This window comes from Macrotis lagotis, chromosome 6, assembly GCF_037893015.1.
Source record: "Macrotis lagotis isolate mMagLag1 chromosome 6, bilby.v1.9.chrom.fasta, whole genome shotgun sequence".
NCBI lineage: Eukaryota > Metazoa > Chordata > Mammalia > Peramelemorphia > Peramelidae > Macrotis > Macrotis lagotis.
The window spans coordinates 185,486,572-185,506,305 of record NC_133663.1 but is presented as its reverse complement, the minus strand read 5'-3'; the positions used below and the strand labels follow the sequence as shown (position 1 = coordinate 185,506,305).

General features: G+C 36.0%; 1 protein-coding gene across 1 annotated transcript in view; it reads right to left on the bottom strand.

Annotated features, from left to right (window-relative positions):
- CUL4A (cullin 4A) overlaps positions 1-19,734 on the bottom strand; it is a 75,441-nt gene that overhangs the window by 28,124 nt on the left and 27,583 nt on the right. The window contains exons 7-9 of the mRNA XM_074192082.1: positions 10,186-10,275; positions 8,004-8,086; positions 2,295-2,362 (exon numbers count right to left, since the gene is read on the bottom strand). Of these exons, the coding sequence (XP_074048183.1) occupies positions 2,295-2,362; positions 8,004-8,086; positions 10,186-10,275 (241 nt within the window). The remainder of the gene's footprint in view (positions 1-2,294; positions 2,363-8,003; positions 8,087-10,185; positions 10,276-19,734) is intronic.

The following is a 19,734-nucleotide window of genomic DNA, read 5'->3' as shown; positions in this document are numbered from 1 at the left end:
GGGAAGAGAAATATCATTGGATTATTTGAAAGTCATGACTGAAAAAGAGCCTAGATTTCATTTTTCAAGAAATAATCCATGAAAATTGCCCTGATATACTTGAATCAGAGGGTAAAATAGAAATTGGGGGAATCCACTGATCATCTCTTGAAAGAGATTCCAAAATGAAAACTGCTAGGAAGATTATAGTCAAATTTCAGAACTCCCAAGTCAAGGAGAATATGTTATAAGCAATCAGAAAGAAACAATTCAAACATTGTGGAACCACAGTCAGGATCACACAGAATTTAGCAGCATTTCCTTGGAATATTATACTCCAGAAGGCAAAAGAACCCAGATTACATACAAGAATCAATTACTCAACAAAACTGAACATCCTCAGTTATTTAGACTGCCTAGACTTGAAGCATAGTATTGATCATGCTCATAGGATATGGAGATCTTCATTTTTTGGCCTAAACCTGAGACACTCCCCTTAAAAAAAACAAACAAAAAAACTGAACATCCTCTTTCATTCAGGGAAAAATATGGACATTTAACGAAATAGGGGACTTTCAAACTTTTCTGTGAAACAACCAGAGCTGAACAGAAAGTTTATGAAGCATAGAGAGGAGGATGGGAAGGGCAGATTAAGAGAGATTTAATGATGATGCATTGCTTGTATTCCTGCATGGGAAGATGATAACTCAAGATGACCCTTTTCCATTTATTTGGGCAGTTAGAAGGAGCACATATATAGACAAGGCACAAGAGGAAGCTGAATATAAAGGCATAATATATTATAAAGATGGAGTTAATGGGTAAGAAAGGAATGTATTGGGAGAAAAGGAAAGTAGAGTCAGAATGGGCTGTTATTTCACATAAAAAAGGTAAGAAAAAGCTTTTACAATGGAGTGAAAGGTGAGGGGGAATGAGTGAGCCTTCATTCTCATTGGAAGTGGCTCAGAGATTAAAAACATACACACTCAATTGGGTATAGAAATCTATCTTGCCCTTGAGGAAAATAAGAAAAGGATGGAAGAAGGGGGAGGTGTGGTGGTATAGGTGATAGAAGAGAGGAATGATTGTGGGATGGGGGAGGTCAGATACAACACACTTTTGAAGAGTCAGGGTAAAAGGGGAGAGAGAATAAAATAAACGGGGGGGGGGTGGGGAGGAATATGATGGGAGGGAAATACAAATAGCAACTGTGAGGAAAAATACTAAAGCAATTTCACTGATGGACTTATGATAAAGAATGCGATCCATCCTAAAGACAGAGCTGATAGTGTCTGAATACAGACTGAAGCACAAAGGAAAAAAAAAGATTTTACTGGTTCGATTCCAACTTGTTAACCAACATTTTATCAGTTAAAAAAATTTTTTTTTGTCAACAGCCATTTCATTTTGTCAACAGTCATTACTCCCTTGGTATCCAAATTAATTGAAACATTTTTAAAAAAAGTAGAATTAGTCTTCAGAGTAGTCTCTATATTGTCAGTTTACCAAGCAGTCAAATAAATCTACTAAGAAACCTGTGAATTAAAAATGCTTCCTTAAGCCAGATTGTTCCATTATTCCAACTCCAAATAATTCTTCAACTTCTCTACGTTTTGGTCCTTTTATTTCTCTTTAATGGCTATATTAACTTTTATTTTCTGATTTTTCTACTCCTTAATTTTTATGTAGGCATTAGATTCTTATTTTTCCATCTTATTTCTCTGAATTAGATTATAGTACCATTAACTCTGTATCCTTTTGCCAGTTAGTCACAATTCAAAATTTTGAGAGTGATAAAAGTCTGTTGGGATCTTTTAGCACAGAAATCATTTGGTACAAGATTTGGCAACAAGTTATATCCTATCTGTCTTCATTTCCCCCTCAAATTATCATTAGAGCTTCTCTTTTCCTCAAGACCTAAAACAATTGTCACCTGTGATGGAACCACTACAATATTCTAAGTTCAAAATCATTATGTCAGCTTGTATTTGTTATCTCCTGGATAAATAAGCTCCCCAAGAACAGGGACTGAATTTTTTTTGCTTGCTTTTTTTGTCTTCCAGCAATCTGGCACAAAGTTGGTGTTTAATGAATACTAAAGATTGATTCACAGGACCCAAAGATCTAGTTCTTTATGTTGTGGGCAAGAAAACTGAGATCCTAAACTTTTGTAGCAGTGAGTAGCAGAGCTGAAATCAGAATGAGGATAATGATTTCAATAAATCAGAGTTCCACTTCATCAAGCTGCCTCATTCATGAATAAATATGCAGTGCATGAAAAAAATAACATTTTATTATTATATTTAAAATCTTACCTTTTTGTAGAATTGCTGTTAAATGTTCACCTAAAAGCTGCTTCTCCACACAAGCAATTAGTGGTTTCCTATATAAAGCAAAAAATAAATAAATAAAAATAAAAAAAATTAAGATTTAAAAGAATTGACATCCTTGGCTATTTCATATGACAAGTAGAACTTTCTATCTCTGAAGTAAAAATCATAAATGTCCATTAATCTAGGGAACCCCCCCAATCAGGAAACTCAAATAACTAGAAAATTTTCACTGTAGAATTTGAGAATTACTTGCTCATACAAAACGAAGCTTTGGAAGATCTTAAAGTCACTTTTTCTTTTGTACAAGTGATGTTTTCATGATCTCTTCAGGTTATCATCCAGTAGTGGTATTGCTGGATAAAAGGGCATGCACATTTTTATTGCCTTTTGGGCATAATTCTAGACTGCTCTCCAGAAAGGTTGGATGAGTTCGTAGCTCCACCAACAATGTATTAGTGTCCCAGATTTTCCACATCCCTTCCAACATTGAACACTGTCCTTTATAGTCATATTAGCCAATCTGATAGGTGTTAAGATGGTACCTCAGAGCTGTTTTAATTTGCATTTCTCTAATCAGTAATGATTTAGAGCAATTTTTCACATGACCAGATAGCTTTGATTTACTCATCTGTAAATTGCCTTTCCATATCCTTTGATCATTTGTCAGTTGGAGAACAGCTTTTTAAAATATATTCGACTCAGTTCTCTATATATTTTAGAAATGAGTCCTTTGTCAGAAATACTAGTTGTAAAAATTGTTTCCCCATTTACAACATTTCTTTTGGTCTTGGTTACAGTGGTTTTGCTGTGCAAAAGCTTTTTAATTTAATCAGAATTGTCTAATTTGTTTTTTTAATGACGTTCTACATCTCTTCCTTGGTCATAAACTGCTTCCCTTTTCATAGATCTGATAGGTTAAACTATTCCTTGATCTCCTACTTTGCTCATAATATCGTCTTTTATGTCTAAATCCTGCACCCATTTTGAACTTATCTTGGTATAGGGTTTGAGATGTTGGTCTAATCCAAGTTTCTGCCATACTAACTTCCAATCTTCCCAACAGTTTTTATCGAAGAGAGTTCTTATCCCAGAAAGCTGGACTCTTTGGGTTTATCAAACAGTAGAATACTATAATCATTTCCTGCTACTGCACCTAGTCTACTCCACTGGTTCATCACTATTTCTTAGCCAATACCAGACAGTTTTGATGACTGAAGCTTTATAATTTTAGATCTGGTAAGGCTAAGCCACCTTCTTTTGCACTTTTTTTCATCAAATCCCTGGATATTCTTGACTTTTTGTTTCTCCATATGAATTTAGTTACAATTTTTTCTAGCTCATTAAAGAAACTTTTTAGAAATTTGATTGGTAGGGCACTAAATAAATAGATCAATTTAGGTAGAACTGTCATTTTTATTATATTAGCTCTGCTTATCCATGAACAGTTGATATTTGCCCAATTATTTAAATCTTATTTTATTTGCATGAGAAGTGTTTTATAGTTGTTTTCATAGTTTCTGAATCTGCTTTGACAGATAGATTCTCAAGTATTTTATATCGCCTGAAGTTAATTTATTTTATTTTGTTTTTTGCAAGGCAGTGGGGTTAAGTGGCTTGCCCAAGGCCACACAGCTAGGTAATTATTAAGTATCTGAGGCCGGATTTGAACTCAGGTACTCCTGACTCCAGGGCCGGTGCTCTACCCATTGCACCACCTAGCCGCCCCTGAAATTATTTTAAATGGAATTTCTCTTTTTAGCTCTTGCTAGTAATATATAAAAATGCTGAGGATTTATGAGGGTTTATTTTATATCCTGCAACTTTGTGAAAGTTGCTAATTGTTTCTAGTAGTTTTTAAATGATTTTTTAGGATTCTCTAGGTATACCATCATTTCATCTGTAAAGAGTGACTGAAGTCACTTTTTAATCATAAAAAAATTAAAATGCAATCCACATAAAGCTTTTTATAAAATTCTACTTTAGCTCTCTGAAATTTACATGATCCATGTATGGTACACTGAATTATTGAGAATATCTCATCCCCCATATTCTATGAAACATATTCTTGCCTAAAAGACTAATTCATGGAGAACTCACATGGAGAAAAAGCACTCATACAGTGGGCAGGAAAAAAAATGATACAAAAGACATTTTCAAGAATCTGAAATTCATTGCATGACTTGGAAGACACTGGTACAGGACTACCCAGCATGGCATGCCCTCATAAGAGAAAGTGCTGTGCTCTATGAGCAAAACAAAATTGAAGTAGCTCAAAAAAATGTCAGATAAGGAAATTTAAGAGTATCCATTCCCAAATGTTCATATGGACTATTAGTGCCCTACCTGTGGGTAAAGTCTTGAGAGCTCATATTGGTCTCATCAGTCACAGTCAAATACACTGTAACTTGACTAATATAGTGATGTCATTTTGGTCCTCTTCAAGAATGAAGGACAGCCATATATATAGAAAAAGAGTAGTGTACCGTTAATAGTAAGGATCAGAAAGCTAATAACAGCACAATATACAAAAATGTTAAAATAATATTTAATTACCAAGTTTTAATATGGAAAGTCTTAATTTATGAAGAAACAACACGGGAAAGATTTTAAAAGAACTGACTTATACAATTATATTAAGTTCAAAAGAACAAGAAAACAGTACGATCTTTTTACAAGTCTCTGTTTGTTAACAAGAAAAACATTTAAACTAAAACCACTCCAATATCTAGGAGAACCTTTTTGCTAATTCAGTAATAATTATTTTAGTAACAATTCAAAAACTACTTTTTATTAATTTTATTGCTATTTATAATTTCTATAGTGTCTTAGGGAACAGAAAAAAATTTGGGAAAGACAATTCTGGATAGTGAAGAGCATGAATCTTAATGAAACTGTCTTTCTGTCAGTGTCAACAAAAAAAATATTATGGAATTAGTTTCTATCAGAAGAAGGGTAGTAGTGCAGTCAGCATTCCACCTCAACTCTCTCTGAATCTCTCCTAATTTCTAATTCAGCTCTTTGTGCCACAACTAATGGTTTCCATCAATTTCCTGAATGAAAAAAAAGTACTTTTTGTTGTCTGAGACTAGAGTTCTTGAAAAAAGTTCCTTGCCAGCAGCAGCTGTGATCTATGTGCTGCTAAGACATTATTTTCATACTCCTACTTTGTAAGAGAGAGTTCTAACAGAAGAAAAGATTCCAATTCCATTATCTCCAATTTCAAGAAATCCACCAGATACATCTGAGGCACAATGGAGCCTCTGGTTTAATTTCTGTAAGATTACTACTCAATTTAATTTTGTCAATCCACCTGTGTCAGAAAGATCAAGTTCAAATCTAGCTTCACTCAGCAAGTCACAATCTCAACTGTAAAATGGAATAATAATAGTGCCTACCCCCTCCCAGGGTTGTTGTGAGGATCAAGTGAGATAACAACTGTAAAAGTACTCTACAAACTTTAAAGTGCTATCTATTTATATAGCTATTGTTTTTTTTCAGGAGGTATAAGGTAAAAATTGGTACTAACTATAACATCGTATTTGCTTTTAATTCTTTTGTCACATTCTTCCCAACAGTTGTTTTACATATCCCTTGTTGTTTTAGTCATAGCTTGAATTTATAGTTATTTAAATTTACAAATTTACATTCTTCATCTTATTTGATCCTCCTTACAACCCTGTGAAATATTATTTCACTTTATAAATGACTAAATTAAGGCCAAGAAAAATCCTGTCCCAAGTCACAAAGCTAGTAAACGGCTTCTCTAATCTATTATTTTTTCCATTATGGTATGTTGCTTTGAAATAGAAATAATCCAAAGTATCTGCAATAAAATACATCAATTCCATAGCTTTAGACAATGATCTTGAGAAAAAAAAACTGGGAAAAGAAAATGAAGAGAAATAAATTCACTCATTTCTATAAATTAATGTTTTTATTTTTAAAGAAATTGAACTAAAGGGTTAAAAAACAGTTAAAGAAGGGGCAGCTAGATAGTGCAGTGGATAGAGCATTTGACCCTGGAGTCAGGAGGACCTGAGTTCAAATTTGGCCTCAGATGCTTGATGCTTACTAGTTGTGTGACTTTAGGCAAGTCATTTAAATCCATTGCCTTTTTTTTAAAAAAGAGGATTAAAGAATAAAAGAATAAGGGATAAAAGATTTAAGGGGAAACTTAAAGAATTATGAGGAAAGCAAGCAGGAGGAGATAAGAATTAATAATAGTCCATGGACTAACTCTCCTGACCTAAATAACTGAATCAATAGATTTGGTGTAAGGGTCTATCAGTGCTAAATTGTACAAATGAGGAAAAAGGTTCATAGATATATAGTGAAGGGGTAATAATTTCTTTATTCTTTAATGATTGTTGGCTATCTGGAGTAAGACAAAAATAATGAAAGGGAGGGACTGAGATAAAGCGTCCCAAAATGGGAGAGTATCTTGCTCCAGAAAAGGATACAACATTATCTCCTTTCAGGATCTATATTTTTAAAGACACAGTAGAAAACTGAGAACGAATTGCTCTACAAAGGCAGTAACTTAACAAGGGGAACCTCCAGTTTGATTTCTTGGAAGTTTTATCTTCATGTTGCTTACAGAAAGAAGAGATAAAAAAAAAATAAGGCTACAAATAGACAGGTTTAAAAGAGAGAGAGAGAGAGAGAGAGAGAGAGATAAAAAGAGAAAGGAAGAGTCTTTAAATAAAATCAGAAAACGTGAGATCAGTGTGTGTGTGTGTGTGTGTGTGTGTGTGTGTGTGTGTGTGTGCGTGTGTGTCCGTGGGAAAGATGGATTACATAATGTCAATAAAATTAAAGAGGAGAGCATTAGATCAAAATTAGAAAACTGAAGTCCCACGAGAGTAAAAGATGATGTTATACATCATTACTGTAGTTACATATATTGTCTCTGATTAATGAAGATCTATTCACTGATGTGAGCTAAGACACTGATAGAAGTTTATATTAATTTTATTTTCTACCTACCCACCAATTTATTATAAGGTGGTTGGGGATGGAAGATCTCTCATAGGGAGATCTAAGCTACATTGGGTTATGCTGTTGAGGTGCCCAAATTATATTCAGCATCAATATGGCAGATCCCTAAGAGCAGGAAATCATCAGGTTGCTTAAGGAGGGATGAAATAGCCTAATTTAGAAAATGGAATAAAGATCCAGTGTTGGGCAGTAGTGGGATCAAACTGATGAGCAGCCTATATGCTTCTAACTAGGGTAAAGTAGGGAAACAATTTTTCTCTTTCCTAAAAGCAAGGGGGGAATTAAGTGAAAACTATGAAACTGAAGACTCAATATTTGAAGTATATCTAAATAAATTCAAATATTCAACCTCTAGAAGAATGTTAATTGATTCCCATCAATAATACCTTGGTGTTTGTTTTTTAATATAGCGATTTTAAATAGCTCAGACTGAATTAGTTTCCTTGGGGGAAGTCCTATTATTAGGTAGAGCAGATAGCTATTCCAAGTGTATAAATTCAAAGGTGATATGTGGGGCTCCCTTCCATACCACTACCACCCAAGCTGATTCTTTGAAAACAAATTTCACCTCATTAAGTTATAGTACTTAGTGAAGATTTATTAATATAGATTATATTATTTCTAAAAGCACAAGAATATAAAAGAATAAAGTTTTAAATATAGTAAAAAAAGAGAAAGTAAATAAGTACTCACTGTGTGCTGTGATCTAAGTATGTTATTACTCTGTCTCCTTCTTCTTCTAAACGTTTGTTTACGTGATTAAGGTATTCTGGGACCTTTCAAACAAAAAAAAAATGCAAAGAGATCATTATCACAGAAACAACACAGAAATCACCCTTGATTTCTACGATCAATTTCTTTTGTGAAGTTAAAAAAACAAAACAAAAACCATTACCATTTTCCTAAAAAATTTATTTAGAGATTAGATTAGGAACAAGACACCAAGGTTTTAGAATTGTAGTTTTAGAGCTTTTAGGAGGCCAACACAATTCACACATTTTATAGATGAAGATGAGACCCAGAGATATATAGTGTCCTGTCCAAAGTCACTTAGAGTACTGAGTCATGAATAGAACTCAGGTTCTTCGACTCCAAATCCAACACATTTTTTCACTTTTAGTTTTCAATTAATAAGAACTTATTTTCTTTTTCTTTCACACATTCTTCTTCCAACCTCATTCCCCCCCCCCCCCCCACATTATTTTTACCACCACTTTGTTCCCTCTCTGTTCTTGGCTTAATCACTAAAATTCATTTCGTGGAAGTTTTGTTGCAGTGCACATTGTTCCCATTATGGTACCATGAAATAGCACAGCTTTCTTTCTTTCTTTTTTTTTTTTTGCACAAGGCAAAAAGCAGCTGAAATGGATCAGGTAACGAGAGAGATGAATTCACCTGGCACTATGATCGACATTTTATTTTTTAGTAAGGTCTTATAGGCTTCTAGTCTAGATAAAGAAATTCATTTGTTTGCGTGCTGTTGAACAATTTATTGAATTAGGAGATAGAAAACTTTAATGTCATGTTTTTCATCCCATTCAACATCTGCTTTGATGCAGAGCTGATAAAAAACAGGCTCTGTAATGCAAGATGAGATTTCTCTACTTCAAACTTTCCCATAGGGAAACCAACTAGAGTAGTGCTCTTTAAGGGCAACAATATTGTTCTTTGGCAGCTAAAGTGAGGGCAAAGTTCTGATCTGGAATGTCCTTGGCCAAATGAGGAGAAAATCACATAGCCACAGTCCATGGCAAATACATGAGTGACATTTTGGAAAAAAGGACTTGCTTAACCAAGCGATATGCATAGAAACCATTGTCAGGGCACTAGTAGACTCTGAAAAAAATTACGACTGGACAGAACTCAGAAGACCAAATTTCCAGGGTCAACTCTCCCACTAATTAGCAAAGTGAACCTAAATATTTCACCTCATTTCTCTGGGCCTCTTTTATCAACTATAAAATGAGAAGTGTGGAACTAGTTAACTTGCAACATCCTTTCCAACACAAACATTCTATGATTAAGAATATTTTAATGGAAAACTGTTAATTTTTAGCTTTTGTTTTGATTGCTTTTGAATTTATATAGTTTATATAGTTTATATAATTTATGTAGTTTATATAGTAGAAAAAAGCACTAGGTTTTGGAATGATAGGACCTGGTTTCAAATCTTACCTCTTCTATTTACTATATTAATGATGTTGGGCAAGTCACATTTAAGACCTTATATAAAATGAAGGAGTTATGGTCTTGGAGGTCTCTTCCAGCTCCAGATCTATGATCCTATGATTCTTTTCCTTATATATCTGCAGAGGCATCTATTTCACCTCCATCTATTTAGCACTTTTTATTGTTGTTGAGTAGTTTTCAGTCGAGTCCAACTCTTCAGGAACCCTTTTGGGGTATTCTTGGCAAAGATATTGAAGTGGTTTGCCATTTCCTTCTCCAACTCATTTTACAGATGAAAAACTGAGGGAAACAGGATTAAAGGACTTGCCCAGGGTCACTCAGTTATTAAATGTCTGAGGTCACATTTGAATTCAAGTGTTTCTGTCTCCATTCTGTGCTCCATCCACCTAACTACTCAAAGCATCTTTTTTTTTATAATTTTGCATAATTTCCTTTTTGTGTTATCTTACTAAGTTTTATGTTTGAGGGAATATTATGTAAGTTTTCAATTAATATAGAAAATGCAGTTTAAATTAATGGCAGGGATTATTTATTAAAACTCATAGGATGTTTTTAGATAAAGACCACAATTCTGTTTTGGCAAGATCAAGATTATAAGAATAGTTTGAAAAGTGAGTTGCAAATGTACACATATTAAAGTATTGAAATAAACAAAAATATTATTAAGTACATTTAACATTTTTACCTCTCTTTCTTGCATGAGTCTTTGGCCTTCTGCAGCATATAAACAATTAGTCTCCTCCAAAAATTTCTGCTCAAATGAATCTTTATAGACCTAAGAAACAAATATTATTTAGTGACAAGAAATTAATTGTTTCTATTTTAAATTTGAGATTATGTAAGAAATTTCAACATGTATTTGGCACCAAGATTCAAGGAAAAACAAGAATAAGTAGAAAACTAAAAGTGGGGCAGCTAGGTGGCACAGTGGATAGAGCACCAGCCCTGGAGTCAAGAGGATCTGAGTTCAAATCCAGCCTCAGACATTTAATAGTTACCTAGCTGTGTGGCCTTGGGCAAGCCACTTATTCCCATTGCCTTACAAAAACAAAACAAAACAAAACAAAAACTAAAAGTGACTAAGAAGTCATCTACTTTTCCACATGTATGCTCTTTTATGTGCCATGGTATGTATGTGTATATATAACACATACATAAAAATATATGAAATTCACAAAATGTAACATTAGTGTTTCAAAGGATTGTTTTTGGGCCCAATATCATAAAAGGCAATTACTTATCAACAATGATACAAAATTTGATATTCACTTCTGGGTAGCCAGAATTTAGACACATTTTGTTTTGTTTTTTGCAAGGTAATAGGGTTAAGTGGTTTGCCCAGGTCCACCTAGCTGGGTAACTATTAAGTATCCAAGGATGGATTTGAACTCAGGTACTCCTGAATCCAGGGCTGGCGCTCTATCCATTGCATCACCTAGCTGCCCTTAACAAAATTCTTGATAATTTTCTTTATTTCTTCATTAATTATGGTTTTATTTTTTTACATTTAACATAAACAATTTAGTTTTTTCTCTTTTCAGATTAGTTTTAAATTTGATAGTTTTTAGCACATTTCTTTTTTTTCATTTGTTTTATACTATTACAACAATCTTGTTGTGAGAGTAAACATAAACACCACCCTCCCCTACAGAAAGATGAGAAACCTCAAGAATTGTGAGATTTCAGTTTGTGTTCAGGTTCCAACGGTTCTATCTCTGGGCTGAGTTGCCTTCTGTAACCTAAGTCCATCAGAGAAGTTGCTTCAATATTTTCCCCACAGTTGCTATTACTAGCTGTATTTCCCTCCACTCTATTCCTCCTCACTCATTTATTCCATTCTGTCTTTCCTTTCATCCTATGTCTGTTCAGAAGTGTGTTGTATTCAAGTACCTTCATGATCTCTCTCTTCCATCACCTACTCTCCCCTTCCCGCCCCCCTATTCCCCCTTATCCCATCCCTTTCCTCTCATTTTTCTTTAGGGTCATAGATTTTTATACCCTATTAAGTGTGTGTGTATGTTATTTCCTGATTAGAATGAAGGCTCACTCATTCCCCTTTGCCTTCCCCCATTCCACTCCATTGTAAGTTTTCTTGACTCTTTTATGTCAAATATCTTAGCCCCTTTCTTCCTCTCCTTTGTCTTCCTCCCAGTACTCTCCTTTATCACCATTGATTCCATCTTTTTACTATATTAAACCATTATATTCAGCTTCTTCCTGTGCCTTGTCTATATATGCTCTTTCTAACTGCTCTTATGAGAAAGCTCATGAGTTATTAGTATCTTCTTCCCATGCAGGAATACAAACAATTCAATATCATTAAGTTCCTCATAGTTAGTCCTCTTCCACCCCGTCTAAGGTTCACCCGAGTCCTGTACTCATAGATCAAACTTTCTATTCAACTCTGGTTGTTTCAATAGGAAAGTATGAAAGTCCCTTTTTTGCCCCCGAAAGAGGATGTTAAATTTTGCTGGGTTGTTGATTTTTGGTTGTAAACCAAGACCTTTTGCCTTCCGGAATATCATATTCCAAGCCCTATGAGCCCTTAATGTAGATGCTGCCAGATCCTGTGTAATCCTGACTATAGAGCCATGGTAGGTGAACTGTTTGTTTCTGGCAGCTTTTAGTATTTTTTCTCTGACTTGGGAGTTCTGGAGTTTGGCTATAATATTCCTGGAAGTTTTTCTTTTGGGATCTCTTATAGGAGGTGATTGGTGAATTCCCTCAATTTCTATTTTTACCCTCTGCTTCTAGGATCTCAGGGCAATTTTGCTGTATTATTTCTTGAAAAATGAAGTCTAGGTTCTTTTCCTGGTTGTGATTTTCAGGTAGCCCAATAATTTTTAAATTATCTCTCATGGATCTGTTTTTCAAGATCAGTTGTTTTTCCAATGAGATATTCACATTTTCTTCTAATTCCTCCAAGGTCATATGAGAGGCTCTGACTGCTTTCTTGCTTATGCTCTAGGATGTGGATAGCCACAGGCCCTCCCCTCTGCCCTGGAGCTGTGAGGAAAGAACATGCAAAGGTATGGTGGTATGGGAGCCTGAACAGCAACCTGTGGGCACATAGCAGAGTCCTGCTCCAGGGAGAACAGAGAGACTTCTGCAGTCTCCCCAAACCCCCTTACCATCTGTGGGCTGGGAGTTCTGTAAGTGCTTGATGGCTCTGCTGAATCCCGCAGCAGGTTCTTACCACAGGGCTGCTCTGAGGTTGTCATTCCACTCTGGTGCAGCAGTTTTCTCTCACTACCCCTTCCAGCTGTCCCCAGTTATCCCTGGGCCAAGAGGTCTGGAAATAGCCTCCTCTTCCACTGTTACTGTGCTGTGGCTGGGGCTCTTTCCAAACCCCAGTCCTGTTGAAACATACCTTTCCTGTGGAACTTCTAAGTTGTCTTGGACTGGGAAATTGTATCACTCAGTCTTTCTGTGGGTTCTGCCCCCTCTAAATTTTGGCTAGAGCGATAATTTGATGACTTTTGAAGTTTTTTGGGGAACGAGTTTCCAGAAATTCTTGCCTTCATGCTGCAATCTTGGCTCTGCCCCTAGACAAAATTCTTAAATACTAGTCTTAATAGAGACAGACCTGAGATTATAAAAAAATTCTGTGACATTTTAGAAGAGATGGGTAGGAGTGCTAATTTTTCTTCTCAAAAATCCTCTCGCCTGTAGTTTAATATTTTTCTAGAGATGACAATAATCAGCTACATTTCAATACTGTATTTCCACTGCTAAGGAAGGAATAATGTTCTGCAGAAAAAAAGATTAATGGAAAAATTTGGAATGCAAAGATAAAAACTAGAGAAAGTAGGTATAAATATGAAGCCTGGACATTTGGGAGACAATTTTCTCATAATACCCTTCTTCTCAAAATAAGGAGAGAGAAACCAATGAGCTAGCATAGCACCCCAATTTTGTAGAAGTTGGGTTCAAAACTAAAGCACCAATTCTCCTGTTTTTAGAGATGTCTTCCTGTGAAATGCAACCTATCTATCAATAAATCATTGCTACAAATTCCTTAACATTACTGTGTAATATTTAGCAATCTAACTAAAGGAAAAAAAATCTCTAACAGGACCCTCCCCCTAAAAGTGACTTGCCTGGAAAGTAGGTGGAAGACAGGAATGAAGAAAGGACAAATCTTGAATTCATACTGAGATTTGGTCATGTTACTGCAAAATTATTTAGCTTAGCTAAGTAACTTTATATGTGGCACATTTCTGTTATTAGCATTAGTAAAATAGCAATTAGAGAAAGGTTGTGAAGCTCAGATTGTAATTTTCTCCTCCCATCTGGATTAAAAAGATTCTAATCAAACAAATCAAACTGAAAAGTAACAGTGGTTGTTTAGGAGAAAAACAAATCTAATGAATTCTTTTTTATGTAGCATGTAAAATAGTATGTTACCAATTCTAGTTAATTAGCATTTTTAATTAAACCTTTTTATGCCTCCTTACAAAAATTGTATCTATTAGCAGGGTCTCAAGCCCACAAAATGGTTATTTACACATAAAAGCAAACCTTTTAGGTTTTCAAATTTTTTGAGTTTTAGAATAAAATTAGCAATACTTATTTTCTAGAGGGTTAAAATGGATTCCACCCCTTTCCATCATTTAAAATGTGGAAGAGGGATAATTTTGATCACATTTGTTCATAAAATATCAAGGTAGAATTTTAAAATATATGTAGAGGACTTCTGTACCCATTTCCATAATCTATTAACTCCACAAGGAGCTCCTGTTTTGCAATGTATAGGCTTTCATAGATACCAATCATATTTCAAAGTTAGTGGTTTGATTACTTATATAAGGTCTTTCCAGGTCCCACTTAATCATCCCCAAATGACTAGTTTAGAGCTGGAGTGCTATGATGCTTTGATGATATGGGAGGGAAATCATATCCATAAAACTCCCAAAGCATTCAGACCTTGACCAGTCCTTTTCCCTAACAAATCAGGACATGGGGTAGAACAGTTCTGGAAGAGACAGTGAGAAGGACTTTACAGAACATCCCCTCAGTATTAATAAACATAATGTGCAAGTCATGGTATCATAAATATGATGTCATTACCTTCTAAGATTAAGTTACTGAGTTCAGAGAATTGTTCACGTAATCTTGTGATATGTTGCCATATATTAATTCTTTTAAAGTGTCTAATCTACATATAACAATGACAACTATTTTTTTTTTGGTAAGGCAATGGGGTTAAGTGGCTCGCCCAAGGTCACACAGCTAGGTAATTATTAAGTGTCTGAGGCCAGATTTGAACTCAAGTACTTCTGATTCCAGGGCTGGTGCTCTATCCACTGCACCACCTAGCCGCCCCCAATGACAACTATTCTTATAAGTCCTTGTGAAAGGTGGGAAACTACCCACTTCTTCATCCCCATTCCAGCAAAAAATAATTAGATGGAATGATGATCAAGACATGCAATGGATATCTACAGTAATGTCTTCCAGCAACATGGAGAGACACACAGAAAGAGAGAGAGAGAGACACAGACAGACAGACAGACAGAGAGGCATGCTCCCCTTAGAAAGCCCAATAATTGCAAAAACACCCTAGGCCCAGGCGCTCTATGCCACAAACACCCTGTCCTGATATACAATAGAGAGCCTAGAAGATCCAGTGCTAGGACTGGGAACCCAAGATGGCCAGGAGGCAGAACAAAGATTACGAGAGTTGAGACAAAGTAAAGTTGATCAACTTACCCAAAACGAACTATTACACTTCAGGAGAAGGTGAATATTATTATTATTATTATTATTATTGTTATTATTTTTTGCAAGGCAATAGGATTAAGTGACTTAACCAAGGTCACACAGCTAAGTAATTAAGTGTCTGAGGTGGGATTTGAACTCAGGTCCTCCTGACTCCATGGTCAAGCTCTATCTATTGTGTCACCTAGCTGCCCCTGTGAACATCTATGATTGAGAAGTTACTCTCTCTTCCAGGTTGAATTTCTGGGCACATCTAGGTCTATAATAATTTCTTACAGTGGTCATTGACTTTAGTTCACTCAAATCTGCAGCCTTAGCTCCAGATCTGAGACTTTGTGTCAAGGCCACAATCCCTATATGAAAACCTAGGAGAAATGAAACAAGTGATAAAAAATGAAATATCTTGAGGAAAAAACTGGAAGAAAAGCTTAGAGAAGAAAGTAGTAAAATTTACCTAAGTAATGAACTCTGAAAATTAATGATTACATGCAACAAAAAACATTAGAGCAAAATAAAAAAGATTTTTAGAGGGGCAGAACCCACACAAAGACCAAGTAATATAATTTCCCAGTCCAAGACAACTTAGAAAATTTGCAGGAAAGGTCTGTTTCACCAGGACTAGGAGCTGGAAAGAGTTGAAGCGCAGCCTGGCCAGAGCAAACCAGCTCCAGCTTACCAGGAATAGCTCCGCAAGGCACCTGGGTCCATGGCAGGGCAGGCGTTTCCAGACCTCTTGGCCCAGGGATCACCAGAGACAGCCTGAAGGGGTGGTGAGGAACTCTGCTGCACCACAGTGAGCACGAGAACAGCCTTGTGGTGAGAACTTGAAGTGGGAATTGGCGAGGACATCCAGCACTTTGCCCACACTCAGATCCAGGTCCCAGTCTGATTCCCCCATACTACCATTGCTAAGCAGGGACCATCCTCACAGCTCCAGGGCAGAGGGGAAGGTCTGTGGTTGTTCACATACCAGAGAACAGGCAAGAGAGCAGTCAGAGCTTCTCATAAGTTCTTGGAGGAATTAAGGTCCCAGTGGGGTGTCCCCCCGCCCCAAAGTCTTAGAAGTGCAGTAAATTTCAGAAGATATCAAAGTTGAAGTTTCTCCATCTAAAACCTCCAAGAGAAATAGAAAATGGGCTCAGGCTATGGCTGAGTTCAAAAAAGATTTGAAAAGCAATTAAGGGAGGTAGAGGAAAAGTTGGGAAGAAATGAGAGCAACGCAGATAAATCATGAGAACCAAGCCAGCAGCTTGGTGAAAGAAATATGAAAAAAATACTGAAGAAAATAGCATGTTAAAAACCAGCTTAGACCAAATGGAAAAAAGCAATACAAAAGGCAAATGAGGAGAATGCCTTAAAAAGCAGAATTGGTCAGCTGAAAAAGGAGGTAAAAAAGCTCTCTGAATAACTCCATCAACTGCAGAATGGAACTAAAGGAAACTGCTGACTTTGTGAAAAATCAGGAAGAAATAAAACGATACCAAAAGATCCAAAAACTAGAAGAAAATGTGAAATAACTTACTGGAAAAAAAACTGACCTTGAAAACAGATCTAGGAGAGGTAATTTTAAAATTATTGGGCTACCTAAAAATAAGAGTCAAGAAGAGAGCTTAAACTTCAATTTTCAAGAAATAATACAGCAAAATTGCCCTGAGATCCTAGAAGCAGGAGGTAAAATAGAAATTGAGGGAATTCACCAATCACTTCCTGAAAGAGATCCCAAAAGAAAAACTACCAGAAATATTATAACTAAGTTCCAAAACTCCCAAGTCAAAGAGAAAATACTAAAAGCTTCCAGAAACAAACAATTCACCTACCATGGTTCTACAATCAGGATTACACAGGATCTGACAGCAATCTACATTGAGGGCTCATAGGACTTGGAATATGATATTCCAGAGGTCAAAAGGTCTTGGTTTATAACCAAGAATCAACAACCCAGTAAAAACTGAACATCCTCTTTCAGGAGGAAAGATGGACTTTCAGTGAAACAAGGGTTTCCTAATGAAACTTTGCTAATGAAACAACCAGAGCTGAACAGAAAGTTTGATCTCCAAGTACAGAACTCTGGTGAATCATAGAGGGGGTGGCCAAGGAGGACTAATTATGAGGAACTTAATCATGCTGAACTATCTGTATTCTTGCATGGAAAGATTAACTCACATGAACCTTCTCATTCATAAGAGCAGTTAAAAGGAGCACATATAGACAAGGCACAGGAAGAAGTTGAATATAATGGTATAATATAGCAAAAAGATGGAGTCAGTGGGTGATAAAGGAAAGTACTGGGAGGGAAGGAGAGGAAGAAGTGGCTAAGATATTTCACATAAGAGTCAAGATAAAGCTTTTGCAATGGAGTGGAAGGGGGAAGGTAAGGGGGAATGAATGAGCCTTCATTTTCATCAGAAATGGCTCAGGGAGGAAATAACATACATACTTAACAGGGTATAGAAATCTATCTTACCCTAGAGAAAAATGAGAGGAGGGGGAATGGGGGTGGGGGGAAGGGGGGAGTAGGTGATAGAAGAGAGGGAAGATCATGGGAGTGGATACTCAGATACAGCACACTTTTTTTTAAAGGTTTTTGCAAGGCAAATGGGGTTAAGTGGCTTGCCCAAGGCCACACAGCTAGGTAATTATGAAGTGTCTGAACCCAGGTACTACTGACTCCAGGGCCAGTGCTTTATCCACTACGCCACCTAGCTGCCCCTACAGCACACTTCTGAGAGAGAGAGAGAGAGAGAGAGAGAGAGAGAGAGAGAGAGAGAACACAGAATAAATGAGTGGGGAGGAATAGAGTGGAGGGAAATACAGGTAGTAATAGCAACTGTGGGAGAAATATTGAAGCAACTTCTCTGGTGGATTTATGGTAAAGAAGGCAGCTCATCCTAGAGATAGAGCCATTGGAATCTGAACACAGACTGAAGTACACTTTTCTTTCTCTCACTATTCTTGAGGTTTCTCTATCTTTTTTGGGGGGGGAGGAGGAGGGTTTATGTTCACTCTCACAACAAGATTGTTGTAATAATATAAAATAAACAAAAATTCTCAAAAAGATCCAAAACAAAAAAACAACAAAAAAAGAAAAATCATGATTTTGTTTTAGTTTTTTTTTTTTTGCAAGGCAAATGGGGTTAAGTGGCTTGCCCAAGGCCACACAGCTAGGTAATTATTATCTGAGACCGGATTTGAACCCAGGTACTACTGACTCCAGGGCCGGTGCTTTATCCACTATGCCACCTAGCTGCCCCTGAAAAATCATGATTTAAAGGGAAAAAAAGCCCTGGATACTATATTTTAAGGAGTAAGGGAGAAAGTAAAGAGGGAGAGAAAAATATTCCATTTACAATCTCTTGAAAGAAATCTAAAAAGGAAGTCCCAGTAATGTTATAGCCAAAATCCAGAATTTCCTTATCAAAACCAAAAAATACTTAGTATCTAGAAAGGAGTTTAAGCTTCCAGTCATGAGTCAGGATCAAATAAGATTTAGTAATAAGAGGAGATATTGGAATACAATATTCCAGTCAAAAGAAGATAAGAGTTAACCACCAAAAATAACTTTCTGCTTCAAGGGTGGGTATGATCCTACAAGGAAAAAAATGAAACATGAACAGAAGAGAATAGTTCTGAAGACTGAGTAGGAACTTTGAAATGTGAATATCAAGAGTTAAGAGAAACCTAGAAAGGTAAATTTATTTGAGCAAGTGAGGTTATAGTACTCATTTCTCATAGGGGTAGAAGACATTAATGTAGACATTAACCTTAATGTCTTCAAAGAGTTATGAGGTATTAAAGCAAATCAAAGCTTTTGGAAATAGACAGGTTCCATTCTGAGATTTGTTAGAAATGTAAAGAGAAGATAGGGTTAAAAAAAAAGGAGAAAGAAGGGGATGGAATTGGTTAATTTTCCTAATGGAAGAGCGACAGGTCTGGAGAAAAAGACTAGGGGACCATCACTTATGTGAATTGGACAAAGTCAAGTTGAATATAAATACATGTGTTCACAAGCACAAACAGATTTTGTTTTTGAAATTCAAATTCAACAGAGAAACAAGCAATGAGTTGGTGTGGAGGAGGTTAAAAGAAAGCCTAATCCTGGGGAAGGTGTACTCACAAGAAAAACAAACTTCCTGATCCTTAAAAAGAGGGATTAAAAGAACAGAACTTTAATCAAAAGGGGTATCCATCAATGTTGAATGGCTAACCAAATGCAAGGGGACACGATTGTGATGTTAAGAACTGACAAGAGGAGAGGATTTCAGAGAATCCTGGGAAGTATATAAAGTGAAACAAGCAGAACCAAGAAACCAAATTATGTAACTTTCAAAGCCTTTTAAAAAACAGACCAAAAGCCATGACATCAAGCATGTCTTTAGAAGGCCACAATGAGGCAATGTTACATACCTCCTGTCAGAGAAATGATGGTGCAGTGAGAAGACATCTCTGGACCCAGGGACTGTAGGTTCAGTTTTGTTTAACTCAACTTATTTATTAAAAATAGGCTTGGTTTTGT